Raw genomic sequence first — 19,241 nt, forward strand, 5'->3', positions numbered from 1 at the left:
TAAGGAGGATTTGAGGGAGGGGATATGGGGGTATACGTATGCATATGGTTGATTCATTTTGTTATACAGCAGAAACTAACACAACACTGTAAAGAAATTATACTCCAATAAAGATGTTTAAAAAAATCTTCACACAAAGAAAATTCCCTATGTGGTTTCACTCGTGAATTCTGTCAAGCATTTAATCTTCCACAAATTCTTTCAGATTTCTTAGGTCTGTATGACTTTAGGAATTATAACACTTTATCTCATGAAGATAAACACAGACATCCTCAACAAAATATTAGCACATCAAATCTAGCAAAATATGTAAATGTTAATACATTATGACTAATGCGGTTTATTCTGTGCATTCAAAAGTTAATATAATCTAACATATTAAAAAGTTTAAAGGAGAAAAACCATATGGTCATCTCAGTAGATGCAGAAGGATTTTTATGTATTCAACACTTACGATAAAAACTCTTCATAACAGCAACAGAAGGGAACTTTCTAAATTGGATAAAGTTCATCTATGAAGAACCAGCTAACGTTCTTAATGGTAGGTAAATAGTGATATACCTGTCTGATGGAATACCTATTAGTGATAAAAAGGAATGATGTGTGGATGCATAGAACACATATTTCGCAAAAGAAGGAGACACAAAAGACTTATGTGCTGTATGTTTAATTTATATGAAACTTTTAAAAAGGACATATCTATACTGACAGAATGAAGATCAGAAGTTTCTTGAGACTTGAGGGTAGGAAGAATTGACTGGGATCGTGTGTAAGTGTCCTTTTCAGGGTGACAGGGATATTCTGTATCTGGATTATTGTGGTTACATGGTGCATACATTTGTCAAAAATTATTGTAATATCCATTTAAAATGGGTTTGTTTTATTGTATGTAAACTTTCTTTGAGTAAAATTTATTTAAAAATATATCACCAAAAATATATGCGGCTTGGGCTAACGTTGCAAGTGGTTAGGGTAGATCACTGTACTCGTTAGCATTACATTTCTTAAGTTCATAAAAATTGTTCTGTTAACTTCTTCTCAGATAGTTTCAAATGTGTGATTAGAGGCTTTTGTTGTCTGAGTCATTATGTTAAAATATTTAGGACTGGTTTTGGGGTCATCTGGAATTCAGTTCAAATGTTGGCTTTGTTACTACTTGTATGGCCTTGGGAAAGTTCTGAATAACTGCCCATTTTACTTATTTTGAAAATGAAGAATAATAGTGCTTAGTGTTAAGCCTGTAGGTGATTATGTAAATTAGATATAATTCATTTATAGTGCTCAACAAATAGCTGGCACAGATTAAGCCCTGAATAAATGGTAACTACCATTTTTATTATTACCTCTGTTGTTCTTAACCATTAAACTTCAACAGACTGCTTAATTAAATGAACTGAAATCATGTATTTTTCCCTACCCCTCAGCCCTCATTCTGAAATGTTTCTGGAATCTTCTTGGATGATTACTCTAGAACTTTTTTCTTCGATTATTAATTACTTCATCCCTGAGTTAAAATGACAGGCCTTGAACTGTGGACTTTTTAAAATAAAAACTTGCTAATATTACCAGTTTTTATATTCAGAAAATCACCCTAATTTTGATCAGTTTGGGTCATGTAACTTTTTAAAATGATTAACTTTATCTCTTTAATGTTTCTGTCTTACATTATTTCATGTTTGTGCAAGAGCTGTAAATTTTGATATGCTCTTCTTAAGGACCTGGTATATTATGCTTTCCTGGATTTCCGATTAGCATTTTACTAATTAGGAATACCTAAGTTTGTATTAAACATTTAAAAAAAATATCCCAAAGAATAAGATGTATAAAGTGCATCTATTCTTTGGGATATTTTAATACTCAGTCATTTTATTATTTTTATACCATTTTATACCATTTTTTATTAGGAGGTATAGAATATAAATACTGTGGAAGGGGAATGTCAAGGTTTTTGTGATTTTAGGTGTCATTCTTTAAAAACAAATTATCCTTTCAGAAACTGTTTTGACTGGGTCTACCTCACCTTTACCTTCTCCGGGAAATGGGAACGAAACTGCACCTGGATCAGTTACACAGCCAAAGAAAATCCGAGGAGTTGGATTTGGAGATATATTTAAAGAAGGCTCTGTGAAACTTAGGACAAGAACATCCAGTAGTGAAACAGAAGAGAAAAAAACAGAGAAGGTAGTAATGATGAGCTTTCCTTAGATTAACCTCATTCATTCTCTCATTAACCATTTTTTAAAATGTAAAAGTTCGCAACTCTGTTACCTTTTCTTTTTTGAGATTGCCAATAATAGATTATGAATGAAAAGACTGTGAGAAACTGTTTTCAAGTTTAAATGACTTACTTTAATGTTTATGTTTGATTCTTATAAAATTGGATTTTGGGGGGTAAATTTAACACAAACTTTTCTTAGTGGAAACTTTAGAGTTTTTAGTTATCATAGTGTAAAAATAGAAAAGGCAAGTTTTTGTTTTCCTTTTAAAGCTAAAATTATATGTTTTTCTTTCAATTTGAAGTAGGCTTAAAATGGACCATTTTAAGGTGAATTCTCAGTGAGATATTAAGTTAATTAGGCACTGCTTAACTTTACTCTGGATTGTCAGCAATGGTGAAATCTAATTGCTAGCCCTAGATGTATGGAGAACTTTATTTTTTATTAGTGTTGCACTGGCATTGTGAAGTAAATTAAAGTGAATGTACCATACTAATAAGAGATTTTAAAATAAACTGTTAAGTTTCTATTTTGTGGGGGAAATAGCTACAATCTTTAGAATATAGTCTTCCTAGTGTTAACACCTTGGAGATTAGATTGAGTACTTCACATAGGTGGCTTGTCCCTTGACTTTTAAAGCATTGTTTCCCTTGTAGTGCTCATTTGTATGTCTTATTTAACTCGTAAGATTTTAAAATATTTTAGTATTTACTTGCCTTTTTTAGTTACATTTCACTTAGAAGACTGTTTTGGTTGGTGAAATATATTCTGATGTTTTCTCCTAAAATGGTTAGTTTCAACATTTTTTTTCCTTTCCCAGCTTGTTACATATTTTCTCATGTAATAATGATTTGGGTTCAGGAAAGAGAACTTGTACTTTCTGTCCTGCCCTCTCCTAGCTCTGTGACTGTCTGGCATTAAGATTATTAATTAATTCTTGGTTTTAAAGGTAAAGATTAGAGTTCTTGTTGTTGGAATAGTGCTGTATAGTCATGTAATAGCTAGGAATGTCTAGAAGCAATGTCTGCATTATGAGGGCCATTAAGCTAGATGATCTGGGGTCGCTTTCTAACTCTGAAGCTTATGATTATATTGAATAACTTTATTTGATTAATGATTACACCGGTAATCTTTCATTTGCCATTTTTAATGTCCACTAAAGAGTTGTTGTTAATGAGAGTAGTCTCAGGGTTACCATATAGGGTGGCCTTGGAAGGCTTTCTTTGATCACTGATCTAGGAATTGATAAAGTAGGGAGCACATTTGCTATGTTTGTAGGACCAGATTGGAAGATATGATGGTTAAAATTAGGAGAAATTAAAGTGAGCATCTTAAAAGATAACTAGAACACACAATGATAGGTAAATTAGCAGTATGTTCAGATTTTTAACTAATGAAATCCAGGGTCAAATGTAGTATTACTTCTAAGGACAGAACTCAAGGAAACACTAGTACAAGATGAAGGACTTACTGTAGTCAATTACAATGGAAAATTGCCTACTAGACTATATATTGTTACAAAGGGTTGTAACATTACCTAAATGTTTTCATTCTGATAGCAGCAGTAAGTATAAAGACTTTATTTTATACTCTGTCTCATTGTAAGGAAGTTTAATGCAGTTGTTTTAAGAGCCCACCTTCTGGAGTCAGACTTTCTAGGTTCAAATCTGGGCTCCACTACTAAACTATTTTTATTATGGGCAAGTTACCTAACTGCCTCCTAACCCATGAAAGGAGTGGATGATAGTGCCTACTTTATGCAGATTGTTCTAAGGATTAAGTTACAATGTATCTAAAGTGCTTATTAGCTCAGAGATTGGTACATGGTAAATTTTCAAATGCTATTTTTATTTATTTTAGAGGTTCTAAAATAAATCACAGTATTATGGGTATCAGAGTATGTTTATTATCCTGAAGATAGGGAGTTTCAAAAACTAGATGTTCTAGGCTATCATTTAAGTAGCTTTTCAGATATTTATCTTTTTCATGGCAGTTTTCAGTCACATTACTAACCTGGCTATAAGTACCATTAGGGGGAGCTAGATAACTGTTAATGGAAATTTTGTTTAACATTATTAGCTTTGTTCTAACTTAAAGTAATTGACACCATCCTTTTTATTCTAGCCCTTAATCACACAGTCACTAGGATCCAAAACTCAGAGTGTGGAGATAACAAAAACAGACACTGAAAGTAAAATTAAAGGTAAGTGTTTGAATGAAATTTTCATATTAGGAATGAAGCATGCTCAAATATATTATTAGATTTGTTGAAGACATTTGTCACATTGTACTACTTCATCAGAGTGTTAAATCCTCCTAGATGTAAGCACCATGAGGTCAAGGATTTTTGTATGCTTTGTACACTGATGTATCTGATACAGTTAGAACTGTGCCTAGAACATAATAGGCATGTAGTAACTATTTGAATGAATGATTAATGAAATTGTTGCTTAATTCAACATATAGTATTGGCCAAAATTATTGAAATCATCTCTAGAAGCTTCTAGTGTACATTTCTTTAGATAAAATAGAGGCTTAATAAGTATTTGCTGAAATAACCAATTTATAGAAGCTTCATTATTTACATTTTTCATTTTAGCTAAAGAATATTGTAGAACGTTGTTTGCCTATGCAGGTACTAATGAAGATGAACTTACTTTTAAAGAAGGGGAGATAATACAGTTGATAAGTAAGGTAAGACTTTTCTCAGTTTTCAGTGAATCACTTAATTTATTCATAGAAATATTTTTCAGTAGTCTTGCATTCCCACTAGAATGTAAGCTCTGGAAGGGCTGTGACTTTGTCTTGTTTATTTCTGTGACCCGAGAACCTGGCACGTAGTAAGTGATCAGAAAGGTTTTTTAAGCAAATGTTTATTGTCTGTCTTTGTTATAATTGATGTATTGGAAATTATTTTTACCATGAAGTTGTGTTTTTTCTCTAACCACACCACCCCCCGCTCCCCCAGGGTTCTGTTCTCATTTCCTATTTTACCTCATTGAATTTTTTGCCCCATCTAATGTTTGTTGTAGTGTTTGTAATATAAAAAGAAAAAGAAGAAAAAAAGGGAAACAACTTAAATGTCCATCAATATATAAATAGTTATGAAGTGTCATGCTATGGAAAATGATGCAGCTATTGCAAAGAATGAGGTAGTTTTATAACTTGGAATGAATTAAGGAAAAAGAAAACCCTACAGTATTGGGGTGTGGGCAGAGTCCTGTAATAGAGAAATATTAAAGTATTTGTTTTTGCTATATCCCTTTAAAGTAATTTTTGAAATTTCTCCCATTGTTTTAAATTGACTTAACAGATTGTTTAGTGTATGTAATTAAAAGAAGTTTTTTGGGCTTCCCTGGTGACACAGTGGTTGAGAGTCCGCCTGCCGATGCAGGGGACGCGGGTTCGTGCCCCGGTCTGGGAAGATCTACATGCCGCGGAGCGGCTGGGCGCGTGAGCCATGGCCGCTGAGCCTGCGCGTCTGGAGCCTGTGCTCCGCAATGGGAGAGGCCACAACAGTGAGAGGCCCGTGTACTGCAAAAAAAAAAAAAGTTTTTTCACTGAAGTATAATTGACCTACCACACTATGTTAGTTCCAAGTGTACAGCATAGTGGTTTGATATTTCTATACATCTGTTATTTCTAGTTACCATCTGTCACCAAAGTTATTGCAATATTATTGACTATGCTCCCAATGTTGTACATTTCATCCCTGTGACTCATTTATTTTGTAACTGGAAATTTGTACCTCTTAAGCTCCCTCACCTTTTTTACTCATCCCTCCCAATCTCTTCTCCTCTGCCAACCACCGGTATGTTTTCTGTATCTGTGAGCCTGTTTCTGTTTTATTATGTTTGTTCATTCCTTTTGTTTTATAGATTCCACGTATAAGTGAGATGGTATTTGTCTTTCTGTCTTATTTCACTTAGCATAATACCCTTGAGGTCCATGCATGTTGTCACAAATGGCAACATTTTATTCTTTTTTGTGGCAGAGTCATATTACATTGTAATATACATTATATATATATAAAACATATATATGCATATATATATATACATGGTAATGTACATTATATATATATATATATATATATATATATATATATATATATGAAACACATCTTTATTTAAGATGCTGATGGATATTTAAGTTGCTTACATATCTGGGCTATTGTAAAGAATGCTGCCGTGAACATAAAGGTGCATATCTTTTTGAATTAGTGTTTTTGTTTTTGGAAAAATACCAAGAATTAGAGTTCCTGGATCATGCACGAGGGTTCTCTTTTCTCCACATCTTCCCCAACACTTGTTATGTGTTGCAGTTGTGATTATCCTGACCTTTGTGCAGGACCTCCCCAGGGGTGTGGGTCTTGATTATACTGTCTCTCTACCCCTCCAGCCTGTTTCATTGTGGTTCCTTCTTTATATCTTTAATTGTGGAAATTGTTCTCTGCTGGTCATTCACATTGATAGTTGCTCTACTGTAAGTAGTTCTAATTTTGGAGAGGGTGAGCTCAGGGTCTGCTTACTCTGTCATCTTGACCAGTCCCCCCCAGTGCATGTAATTTTTAATACACATGGAGATTGGATTGATAACAACTGATTTCTCATGGAAGGGTATTTGGAAGGAATTGTAGAAGATACTGTAAACTTCTAAAGCAAATGAATAATGTGATTAATTTTTGGTGTATAAAGTGTTGAAAAGAATGTTAAGATACAGTTTGGAAATTTATATTCTGTCACCACCCTCCTCTTCTACTTCCTTTCCTTTTCCCTTTCTCTTCCCTCTCTTTTTTACCCTTGTAAACTGAATTTTTTAAAAAATTATTTGTTTGTTTGTTTATTTATTTATTTATGGCTGCCCTGGGTCTTAGTTGTGGCACACGGGATCTTCGTTGCAGCATGCAGGATCTTCATTGCGGCACATGGGATCTTTAGTTGTGGTTTATGGCTGCCCTGGGTCTTAGTTGTGGCACACGGGATCTTCGTTGCAGCATGCAGGATCTTCATTGCGGCACATGGGATCTTTAGTTGTGGCATGCAGACTCTTAGTTGCAGCATGCTTGTGGGATCTAGTTCCCTGACCAGGGATTGAACCCAGGCCCCCTGCATTGGGAGCATGGAATCTTACCGACTGAACCACTGGGGAAGTCACCTGAATTTTTAAATTATTTGACTAATTAAGAAATTAAACTTAATTTTATAACTGCTACTTAAAGTAATGTGTGGGCAATATATTTTTTTAGCAGGACCTCAAAGTCTGTTAGGTCTTTATTTTTCCTTGTAGCAACAATGGAATTCAGTATTTTCCTATTTTGTTGCTAACTTTTTTCTTATTTAGAGATAACCCCTATTATCTTTATTCTTCATTTTGCGGTTTAGGAGACTGGAGAAGCTGGCTGGTGGAAGGGTGAACTTAATGGTAAAGAAGGAGTATTTCCAGACAATTTTGCTGTTCAGATAAATGAACTGGATAAGGACTTTCCTGTAAGCTTTTCTTTTTCAGTGATGATAATAATTTTAAAAACCTTTTGCCAATATTTCTTAAAAAACAAGTTTTTTACATAGTAACAATAATTTTCTGAGGGGATTTCAGATTTATATAATCAGGTGAAAGTTATCTGAATTATGGTAAAAGAAAACAATGTATCAGTTCTGTGCTTTATTCCTGTTTTCCTTTCCCCCTAACTAAAAATTAACTTAGACTTTATTATAATTAAAAGAAAAAAGGCTGCCCATACTATTTAGACAAATTAGCACTTGACTGTGAGAAAAATTGTATTTTTATTTAATTTTGTTGAAAATTTTTATTTTAAGGTACTATTGATTACTATTACTCTGTCACTGCATTTTTGGGAGAGTGAGAAGAAGGCTTTGCCTCCTTACAGGATTTAATGTATCTATCTCACGTCTCACAGTGAATAAAGTGAGACTGAGTCATTCATCAGTGATCTTTTGCTTTTCTACAGCTTGATCACCTATGGAGGGATGAATCTAATTGAGTTTTTAAATTAGAGGGAAAGAGTTATACAGAGAACAGACACACCCCAGCAAGACAGTCTACTGTATTTGATTTAAGTCAGTGTAGAAATCTCTAACCTTTGCAGTCTTTCATTTAAAGTAAATTACAAGAGGATAATGTATGAAGGCTTACACTGTCTGAGATTCTTCCTTTGCTAGATTTCATTCAGTATTAATTCAACAGCCTTCGGGTATGCTTTATTTTTATACTCTTGTTAATGAACACATTTTCTTTTTTTGGTTTTTATTAGGTGTTTATGCAATATTGATTATCAGTTATTTTTTAATTTGGAAAAACCAAATTCACTTACTTAGAAATGTGTCTCAAGTTTCTTAAGGCAAAAATGAGTGAATGTTTATAAACCCAAGAGAATTTTAATAAACTGAAAAACAGACCTTTGCCTTTAATCTTCTTTTTGAGAGTTCTGAATAACCAAGGGTGAAAGCTAGATATATTTATTAGCTACTCCTATTCTTTTTAAACAAAGTCTCTTTCTCTCTCCCTTTCCCTGCCACCCCTCCTTCCCCCCCCAAAAAAAACCTCAGCTGTTAAAGAGTGGTAAAATGGTGCATAGGAATCTTAAAATAGGGGAGGCAGGAGAGAATATTTTTGCTCATCATTAAGATGTTTTTTAATTTATCTAACTCAGTGATACTTTTGAAATATTTGAATTTTGATCAAAGAGGCATTTGTTCTAATAGAATATATTTTTCATCTGTGACCTTTTGTGGAGTTGTTTGAATCTTATGATTTTAAAATTTTTGACAGGGATGGGATGAGGAGAGATGTTTATGTAACTTAGATCATTTACGATCAGAGTTTACTTTAACTATAAATATTTAATATGTAAGTGTTTTACTGTTTTCACAATTATTATTTTAATAGAAACCAAAGAAACCACCACCACCTGCGAAGGGTCCAGGTAAGTACAAAACAGATTATTCAGATGGCTATTTTTCATATTTTTAAGTTCTAAAATGGTGAAATTGGGTCTCCTGTAAATCATTTATTTTCTTTTAGCAAAAATTAAATATTATGGTGCTATATATAATTTTTTTTAATATATAAAAATTGAATGTTCACGTGTATTAATATCTGTCAGTATTTTTTTTAAAGTACAAACTGTATAAAATAGGAATCTTGAAAATAATTTGGATATTTTTGTTATATGGCATTTTGAGTTAAGAAAATTGACTAAACTTAAATCTATAGAAAACAATATATTAAAAAAGAAGACAATAATTTACCTGGTTAATAAGTTATTCTACCTTTTCAGATGCAATCCATTTTTTAATGCCGCAAACAAATACTGATTTTTTTATATACTCTTCCTTCAGAGAGTGTGATAAGGCTTAAACAAACTAGAAGAGTTTAGTTTTTCCTTTTTAAGCAGTGGAATAAATGATGGAGTACTTAGAAGAGGTTTCCAGAGTTAGAGTTTTGTAATCTGACTCTATTTCTGTAAGTTTTAGCCCTTAATTTCTGATTTTTAAATGTGCTGTCCAATTTTTTTTTCCTTGAAAGATTTACTCCTTTTTTAGAATAATGCAAGTCCTTCCCTCCTCCATAGTTTCAGCTTTGTGCTTGCTAACCTTATATGAGAGCAAGGATAAGTTAAAAGTAATTTTTATGGAAGTTGGTATTGGAGCCTTTTTAGCCACTAGTCATACTAGGCTTTTAAAATTAATTAAAATTAAATAAAATAAAAAAGTTAATTCTGTAGTTGCAGTAGCAGCATTTCAAGTCTCAATGGACAGTATTGAACCACACAAAAACAGAATATTTCCATCATCACAGAAAGTTCTACTGGACAGCAGTATTGTAGGGGATGTGAACTCCTTTGTTTGATCAGGAAGGAACTGAGACCACAGAGCTATCACTTACTGAGGTGATCGTGGCAGGTGCAGGATTATATATTGAGCTCAGTGATTCTGGTATATTGTTCATTCTTTTAAACCATATTTTCATCTGATGTTATTTTTTAAACCTTTGCTTTTTAGGAGTATAATTATCTTTGTGCTCTAAAACTTTTTTTTTTTTTTTTTTAATGTATTAACCTTTTTTTTCCCTCAGCTCCAAAGCCTGAGCTGACAGGTGCAGAGAAGAAGTATTTTCCTACAAAGCCTGAAGAAAAAGGTGAGGCAGATTCTTCTACTTTCAGAAAAATAATTCCTTTCATTGTCAGTGTAAAGAAAAACATATCTCCACACTGAGTCATTCACACTGATTTTTAACAAGTGTTCATTATTTACTATGTAATGCTTGGGGATTTTGAAGAGGGAGTTTGTCAAGATCAATAGGAAATAAAGATTTTTACTCAAACTGATACCAGTTTACATTCATGAAAAAGTTATACCATCAGCTCAGTAAGGATGTAGTATTAATGTTATTTCAAATAATGTGTAAGAAAACTAAGCATTAAACAGTTATACTCTTATTATTTTCATAGTGTCCAAGTTGAAATACATTTAAAATTTTTTCTTAGGTATAAGAGTGAGTTCTTACTTAAAACATGTAAGTGATTTATTATTTATTATTTATGTATTATTTAATTTTCACTGCATATATTTGTCATATAAACTTGGAAACGTATTCCAACATACCATATGTATTTTGTTTAAAAACATTACTTGTTATTGTTAACACCTCCTTCTCTTTGTACACAAAGATCTGCAGTGGCTGTATCTAGTAGATTGGGGTATATATTCTTGCAAAAACTTGAATACTGTTGCAGAATACTTTTGTTTCTCCTGCCTGTGTTGTTTCTACTTCCTATCCTTGTCTCTTGCTTAAAGTGCTACTGTATCCTCTTAACTGATTTCTCTCATTTTAGTTCCTTGTCTGGCTTCTATTTCAGATTCATTTTTTAAAGTCTGTTTTTCAGAAGTTTCAGATTCACAGCAAAATTGAGCAGAAAGTACAGAGTTCCCATATTCTTGCTGCCCCACACATGCACAGCCTCCCCCACCGTCAGCATCCTGCACAATAATGGTGCACTTATTACAGTCAGCGTACCTCCATTGACACATCATTACCATTCAGAGTCCATAGTGTACATTAGGGGTGACTTCTAGGGTTGTACATTTCATGAGTTTGGACAAATGTATAATTGTAATATCATACAGAATAGTCTCATCTCTTTAAAATTCCTCTGGGTTCTGTGCTTTCATCCCTCTCTTTCCCCAACCCCTGACAGCCACTGATCTTTTTATTTTCTCCATAGTTTTGCTTTTTCAGAATGTCATAGAGTTGGAGTCATACACTATGTAGCTTTTACACATTGTCTTCTTTCACTTTGTAATATGCATTTAAGGTTTATCCATGTATTTTCATGGCTTAATAGCTCATTTCTTTTCAGTGTTGATTAATATTCCAGTGTCCAGATGTATCACAGTTTATCCATTCACTTACTGAAGGACATCTTGGTTGCTTTCAGGCTTTGGCAGTTACGAATAATGCTGCTATAAACCTTGCATACTTTTTGTGTGTACATAAGTTTTCAGTTCACTTGGGTAAATACCAAGGAATGTAATTGCTTGTTCATATGTTAAGGGTATGTTTAGTTTTGTAAGAAATTGCTAAATTGTCTTCCAAGGTGTCTGCACCATTTTTCATTCCCACCAGCAATGAATGAGAGTTCCTGTTGCTCCACGTCCTGGTCAGCATTTGGTGTTGTCGGAAACTGATCCCAAATTATTCAGTACATTTTTGGTATCATCTTCTACTCTTTTCATTCACTAAATGTAGCAACTACACTCTTGACTCTGAATATCATACACCTTCATAGCTTTATCTCTCTCATGATCTGTGCTCAGCATGGAAAGTTTTTATATCCCCAACTCCCCTTGTTTTTGCATTTGAGATTTTTAAATTTAGATGCAAAAACAATTTATATTTAATAATGGTATTTCTTAATCTCAGATTAGTCCTTTGTGATATAGCTGTTGTTAGCTCCAAGTCTTGGATCAGTTTATTTTGGTACTTGGTTATAATATCTCCTACAAGAAAAACTCATCATACAAAGATACATAGAACCAAATGTAAGAAGTATGTTGCTGGCTTTATTATCTTCATTATGATATTTCTTTTATACTCCCCTTCATCAAGTAGGTAAGGGTTTTGTTAAAATTAAGAATATGACTTCTTATATTCCCTGAAATCAATCAGTTGATCTTATAAATAAAATAGAAGGTAATGCATTTGTATTACATTTATTTGCTCAAAATCCTGGCCATGATGAAGTGTCAGGGACTGAATTTGTCCCCCTGAGTTAGACAACTAGAAAACTGGACAAAATACATACAACAGTGGTTTTAGACATCGGATAACAGGTAGCATAGGACTGTTATCACTGAAACCAATGAGGCAAACCCTAAAATTACCCCTAGCTTATTGTCTAGAAGCAGTTTTCAGGCAGCAGAAAGGAGAAAGCCATACAGAGCCCAGTATTCATGGAGAGCTGAGGTAATAGGAGTTTAGGGAGGCCAAGGCAGCCATAGTTTGTGGGACAGAGTGCCAGAATGGAAGGAACTGCATAGAGTACAGGGCTTACCATGAGGCTTTGGCCAAGTACTGAATTACATACATGTGAAAGGAAAATTTCCATAGCTGGAGAAATAACTGCTGGAAGACATTTGATGAAACAGTTTCTGGAACTCACAAATAGTTCATGTTCCCATGAGCCACAGGACCTCATAATGCATTGAAGTCCATAAAAGGGTGTATCAACTTAGACTAAAGCCCTACCTTGGAAACTGATCAATCTAATTCCAGAATGCTTTACATTATAATCTAACAAAATCTAGCACCCAAGAGGATAGAATTCACAATGCCCATTATCTGATCAAAAATTACCAGACATGGGGGCTTCCCTGGTGGCACAGTGGTTGAGAATCTGCCTGCTAATGTAGGGAACACGGGTTCGAGCCCTGGTCTGGGAAGATCCCACATGCCGTGGACCAACTAAGCCTGTGAGCCACAACTACTGAGCCTGCGCATCTGGAGCCTGTGCTCCGCAACAAGAGAGGCCGCGATAGTGAGAGGCCTGCACACCGCGATGAAGAGTGGCCCCTGCTTGCCACAACTAGAGAAATCCCAGACACAGGAACAAAGACCCAACACAGCAAAAATTAATTAATTAATTAATAAACTACCCCCAACATCTTCTTAAAAAAAAAAAAAATTATCAGACATGGAAAGAAGCAAGAAAATGGCAACCAAAAGAGAAGTCAGTCAATTTAAACAGACCCAGAAATATCAAGAGATGATGGAAATAGCAGAAAGAACATTAAAATAGCTATTATAAATGTAGCCCATGTGTTCAGTAAAGTAGAAGAAAACACAAACATGATGGTGAGAGAAATGGAAAATACAAAAAAGACCCAAATTGAAATTTTGCAGATGAAGAATACAGCATCTGAAATGAAAGACACTGGATGGAATTACCAGCAGTTTGGAGACTACAGAAGGAAATATTAGTGAACTGGAAGACATAGCAGTAGAAGCTATCTAAAATATATAGAAAAAAGACTAGAAAAAAATGAACAACGCATCAGTGACCTCAGTGATAATATCAAGCGGTTTTACTTATGTGTAAATGGAGTCCCTGAGGAAATGAAGAGAGAGGACAGAAAAAATATGTGAAGAAATAATGGTTGAAAAATCTTTAGATTTGGTGCAAATTTTAAGCCCACAGATCCAAGGAGCTCAGTGAACTCCAAGCAGGAAAAACGTAAAGGAAATCACCTTAAGGCACATCATCATAAATTCTATGTGATAAAGAGAAAAACATAAAGTCTGCAAGAAAATAGTTGTCAACCTTGAATTCTATACCTGGCAAAAATACTTTTCAGGCAGTGGAGGCAAAACTAAAACTTTCAGATACAATCTGAGAGAATTCTTTGCTAGTACTACACAGGGAATGTTAACAGAGGTTCTTTTTGGCAGAAGGAAAATGATGCTGTTTTGGCATTTGGATGTACACAAAGTAATGAAGAATGCCAGAAGTGGTAAATATGTGAGTAAATAGAAAAGACCTTTTTCCCCTTATTTCTAAATCTTAACACCACCACCAAAACTCTTCACTGGAAAGATCTTAAAATTTACTATAAAGTGTTGATTTCGAAGTTCAGGGGTGCAAGTGTAAGCATTTTTTAAATAAGTGAAACAAGACAAATATAACAAGGGAAGCAATTCTTAATATTGTCAAAATGTTCTCATTAGCCTGACATGGCTTTAATAGATCTGGTGCAAGAAATAAGAAAAGTGTCAGGCATTGCCTATTAATGGGCATCGGGGGAGAGAGCCACTGTCAGTTCAGAGGGTCTGAATATTATTGACATAGATTAAATTATTTCTTTAAAAATAAACATAAGTTTATCTCTCTCTTGTTCCAGAGTCAACAGAGAGAGCTTTTTCAAACCATGGCTAGGGCCACTTTGAGGAGCCTTAAGCCTTCTTACAGGAGAAATGGTGTATGTCACCAGTGTGTGCGTTCATTACTTTTATCTCTCTTTTGACCTCAGTTTCACAGAGTATGTCCTTTGAAAAGCCCTGCCATATTGAGGAGGATTAAAAAAGAGCTAGTAGGGCTTCCCTGGTGGCGCAGTGGTTGAGAGTCCACCTGCCGATGCAGGGGACATGGGTTCGTGCCCCGGTCCAGGAAGATCCCACATGCCGCGGAGCGGCTGGGCCCATGAGCCATGGCCGCGGAGCCTGCGCGTCCGGAGCCTGTGCTCCACAACGGGAGAGGCCACAACAGTGAGAGGCCCGCGTACAGCAAAAAAAAAAAAAAAAAAAACACTAGTAGAAAACGTGAAACGAATCACCCTATTGCCCTTGATTCTTAGGTGACGCCCCATTATTTCATGGGATACTTTCCCAAATCATAAGAATGGAGTTTAAATCCTTACTGTCTACTCGCTGCCCAAACCACCACATGGGTTTTCTCAAATCTGCTTAGCAGTGTCGTTCTCACTGTTTCCTCAGAGGTACCTCGAGTGCTTGCCATGCACGTTGCCCCTCAGGAGAGTAATGAGAGCAACAGTTTGGAGCACAAGTTTTTCTCCTGCTTTTGGGGAAGACTTTCTTGGACATACCTTTTAGTAGCCTGCTTCATTCTTACCAATGTATGAAAAAGTTTTTCAGATTCATTACTCAGCAAGGGAATATAATTTTAAACCAAAGTAAGATTCTCACCAAAATGGGTGAAATTTTTAAAAAGACTAACAGTACGAAATGTTGGTGGGGATACAGATTCTCAGAACTCTTATACACTGTAGGTGGGAATGTAAACCGTTACATCTACTCTTGAGAACTAAAGTTGAATAAATCTATATACCCTGTTACCCAGCACTTTTACTCCTAATTATATACTCACAAGAAATGTGTGTTCCATATGTACACCAAAAGACTTAAATAAGAAAGTTTATCATAGCATTATTTACACTGACTGTCAATTGGAAACAACACAAACGTCCATCAGTAGTTGAATGGATAAAAAAATTGAAGTATATTCATATGCCAGGATACTATATATATAGCATAGAAACAAATGAATGAGACAGAGTTTCACACAGCAGCATATGATTTCAGTGGTGTAAAATTAAAATATTCAAAAGTGATCTATGGTGTTAGAAGATACCTTTGGATGGGAGCATTGAGGTAGTGACTGGGAAGAGGCATGAGGGGAAGGAACTTAATGTGGCTAAGGTTCAGTTCTTTACTGGAGTGGTGGTTACTCAGGTGTGTTCCTGTGATGATAACTTCTTGAACTTTGTACTTAGCTTTTGAAAATACATTATATTCCAGTTTAAGTCACTTCAGTGAGATAAATATGGGTAGATTTTTTTTTGTCCTGAATTTTTCTAAAATATTAGGAAAATAGATTCAGTTAAGAACATACTTGCTACTTTTTGCATAGTACTGTGTTTTTCTCTAATGCATCTCCAAACGACCAGTGATAAAGAATGGAATATTTGACTTTTTAGTCAGAATTTATGGACTTGTGATCATTCATGCTTTAGTACCAGTATTATTACTTATTTTTAAATTCTTATTCATGCAGTAAGGAACTAACCCTAATCTGAATTAATGAATGGATTAACCTAGTATGTATAGTGTTAGTAATGTATTGCTATATTCTGTAGTAAATAAGATAGGGCATATTTGTTATTTTGCTGTATTTTGTTAACTGTCATATATTTTAGTTGTTTTAATAAAAAGTTTCTTTATATGCTTATAATTTTCTGTATGTTAAGTTATCATAACATCTATATCTTACATATGTCTTCTTTTGGGCATTTGGATAGCTAACATAAGAATGTTTTCCTTAAATCCAAATTTCCTTTTGTTTTTTTGGCCAATCTCTAGCTAAACTTAAATTCTATGCACAGTGGATATCCACATGCAAAAGAAAAAAGTTGGGGCTTCCCTGGTGGCACAGTGGTTGGGAGTCCGCCTGCCAATGCAGGGGACACGGGTTCGTGCCCCGGTCCGGGAGGATCCCACATGCTGTGGAGCAGCTGGGCCCGTGAGCCATGGCCGCTGGGCCTGTGTGTCCGGAGTCCGTGCTCTGCAACGGGAGAGGCCACAGCAGTGAGAGGCCCGCGTACCACAAAAAAAAAAAGAAAAAGAAAAGAAAAAGAAAAAAGTTGAACCCCTGCCTCATACCATGTACAAAATTTGACTAAAAATGGATCATCCACCTAAATATAAGAGGTATAAAACTAAGACTTTCAGGAGAAAATATAGGGGTAATTCTTCATGGTCTTGGGTTTGGCAGTGGGTTCTTAGCTATGACACCAAAAACACAGAAACAAAAGAAAAAATAGTTAAATTAGATTTTATTAAAAACTAAAAACTTTTGTGCAGCAAAGGATATTATCAAGGAAGTAAAAAGACAAACTACAGAATGGGAGAAAATATTTACAAGCCCTATATCCAATATCTGAAGTATGAAGAGGGTCCAGTATCTGGAATATATAAAGAACTATTATAGCTCACCAACAGAAAGATAAACAATCCAATCAAAAAATGTGCAAAGAACTGAAATAGAATTTTTCTAAGTGAGATATACAAATGACTAACAAGCATATGGCAAGATGTTCATCATTAGTCATTAGAAATGCAAACCAGGACCACATTGAGCTACCACTTCACACCCACTAGGATGGCTGTAATAATAATAAAAACTGAAAATAACAGGTATTGGCAAAGATGTGGAGAAATTGGACCCCTTGTGGCCCTGGTAGAGGAGGGAATGGGGAGTAGCTGATTAATGGGAACAGAATTTCCTTTTGGGGTGATGAAAGGGTTTTGGAACTAGATAGAGGTGGTGATTGCATAACATTGTGAATGTACTAAATGGCACTGAGTTGTTCACTTTAAAATGGTTAATTTTATGTTAGGTCAATGTAACCTCAATAAAAATAAATAAATCTAGTACTCAAGCACATTGCCATCATATATTAGTTATATAATAAATCAACATATAGTAGTAGTTGGTCTAGTTATGGATATACCTAGAATGGTGAATCTTATTTTTGTCACCTTTGATTTCCAGCAATATTGAATGTGTTCTTTTGTTTTAGACTAACCTATAGGAATTGAATTTATTTCAAGCTGTTATTTATTTATTTGGCTGCAACTCACAGTATGCTGGATCTTAGCTCCCAGACCAGGGATCGAACCCTTGCCCTCTGCAGTGGGAAACAGAGTCCTAACCATTGGCCCACCAGGGAATTCCACAAGCTGTTATTTACATATCTGTTAAAAGAAGTATATTCATTTAATCAGTGAACTTCTTTTTAATTTATCATTTAACATTTTCCCTGATGTTTTATCTAAAATATCTTTCTTTTAATATTTTCTAGAAATAATTTTGGCTGACTGTTGTAACTCTGATCATGATGGCTCTATCGGCTTATAGTTAGAATCGGGGAGTTGGCTTTCACTTCTGGTGGTGTAATTACATGATGTGCTTGTACAGTTTGAAGCCATATAGAGATGGATTTTTGTACCAAATGATGACGAGGGTTTAAAAGACTAAGCTATATTTTCAAATGATCCAAGGAAGCTGTATATAAATGATAAAACTGAAACAGCAGCATTTTGTATTTTCATTGTTGTTAGATGAAATCAGATATTTTTAACAAGGGGTTTACCCCTGGCCTTCAGTGTTTTTGTTTTTGTTTTTGTTTTAATTTGGCCTTTTATCAGTTTTGACTGCTGTTTGGTTTTTGCCAGGTACTTCCTTTTTTTCTAATTTATTTTATTTATTTGTTTGTTTGTTTGGCTGCTGTTGGGTCTTGGTTGCTGCGCGCGGGCTTTCTCTAGTTGCAGCAAGCAGGGACTACTCTTTGTTGCGGTGCTCAGGCTTCTCATTGTGGTGGCTTCTCTTGTTGTGGAGCACGGGCTCTAGACGCGTGGGCTTCATTAGTTGCATGCAGGCTCAGTTAGTTGTGGCTCACAGGCTCTAGAGCACAGACTCAGTAGTTGTGGCGCACGGGCTTAGTTGCTCCGTGGCATGTGAGATCTTCCCAGACCAGGGCTCGAACCCGTGTCCTTTGCATTGGCAGGTGGATTCTTAACCACTGTGCCACCAGGGAAGCCCCTGGCCTTCAGTGTTTTGTTCAAGATTCATAATTACTGGTTTCTGATTGATAAAAAATCTCATGAAATTATTTGTGGTCCTGTGATAGACATTCTTTTCAAAGACCTACTAAATCTTGAAAAGTACTCAGTATTGCTCTTGGGAGCTTTCTTATTTTTGCATATATGCCTTATAATATATTTTTGCTGACTGCTGTATCATGAATATCTCATATGTGTGCACATGTGTCAAATTTAATACCCATTCTTAGTACCTGAAAGATCAGGAACTAAGTATGTCATTATGTATAGAACTATGCCTTTTTGGTGATAAAACTGTTTTTATTAACATGGCATGACATTGTCCTTAATGTTTTTTTCCCAGCATATTTTCTTATCTATTTCATAGAA

General features: G+C 34.9%; 1 protein-coding gene across 2 annotated transcripts in view; it reads left to right on the plus strand.

Annotated features, from left to right (window-relative positions):
- CD2AP (CD2 associated protein) overlaps positions 1–19,241 on the plus strand; it is a 113,385-nt gene that overhangs the window by 71,564 nt on the left and 22,580 nt on the right. For both annotated transcript variants that reach the window (XM_082638835.1, XM_082638836.1), the window contains 6 exons: positions 1,994–2,181; positions 4,341–4,419; positions 4,816–4,910; positions 7,601–7,705; positions 9,126–9,162; positions 10,314–10,376. In XM_082638835.1, the coding sequence (XP_082494961.1) occupies positions 1,994–2,181; positions 4,341–4,419; positions 4,816–4,910; positions 7,601–7,705; positions 9,126–9,162; positions 10,314–10,376 (567 nt within the window). The remainder of the gene's footprint in view (positions 1–1,993; positions 2,182–4,340; positions 4,420–4,815; positions 4,911–7,600; positions 7,706–9,125; positions 9,163–10,313; positions 10,377–19,241) is intronic.

This window comes from Mesoplodon mirus (assembly GCF_964341445.2).
Source record: "Mesoplodon mirus genome assembly, chromosome: 12".
Lineage (NCBI taxonomy): Eukaryota > Metazoa > Chordata > Mammalia > Artiodactyla > Ziphiidae > Mesoplodon > Mesoplodon mirus.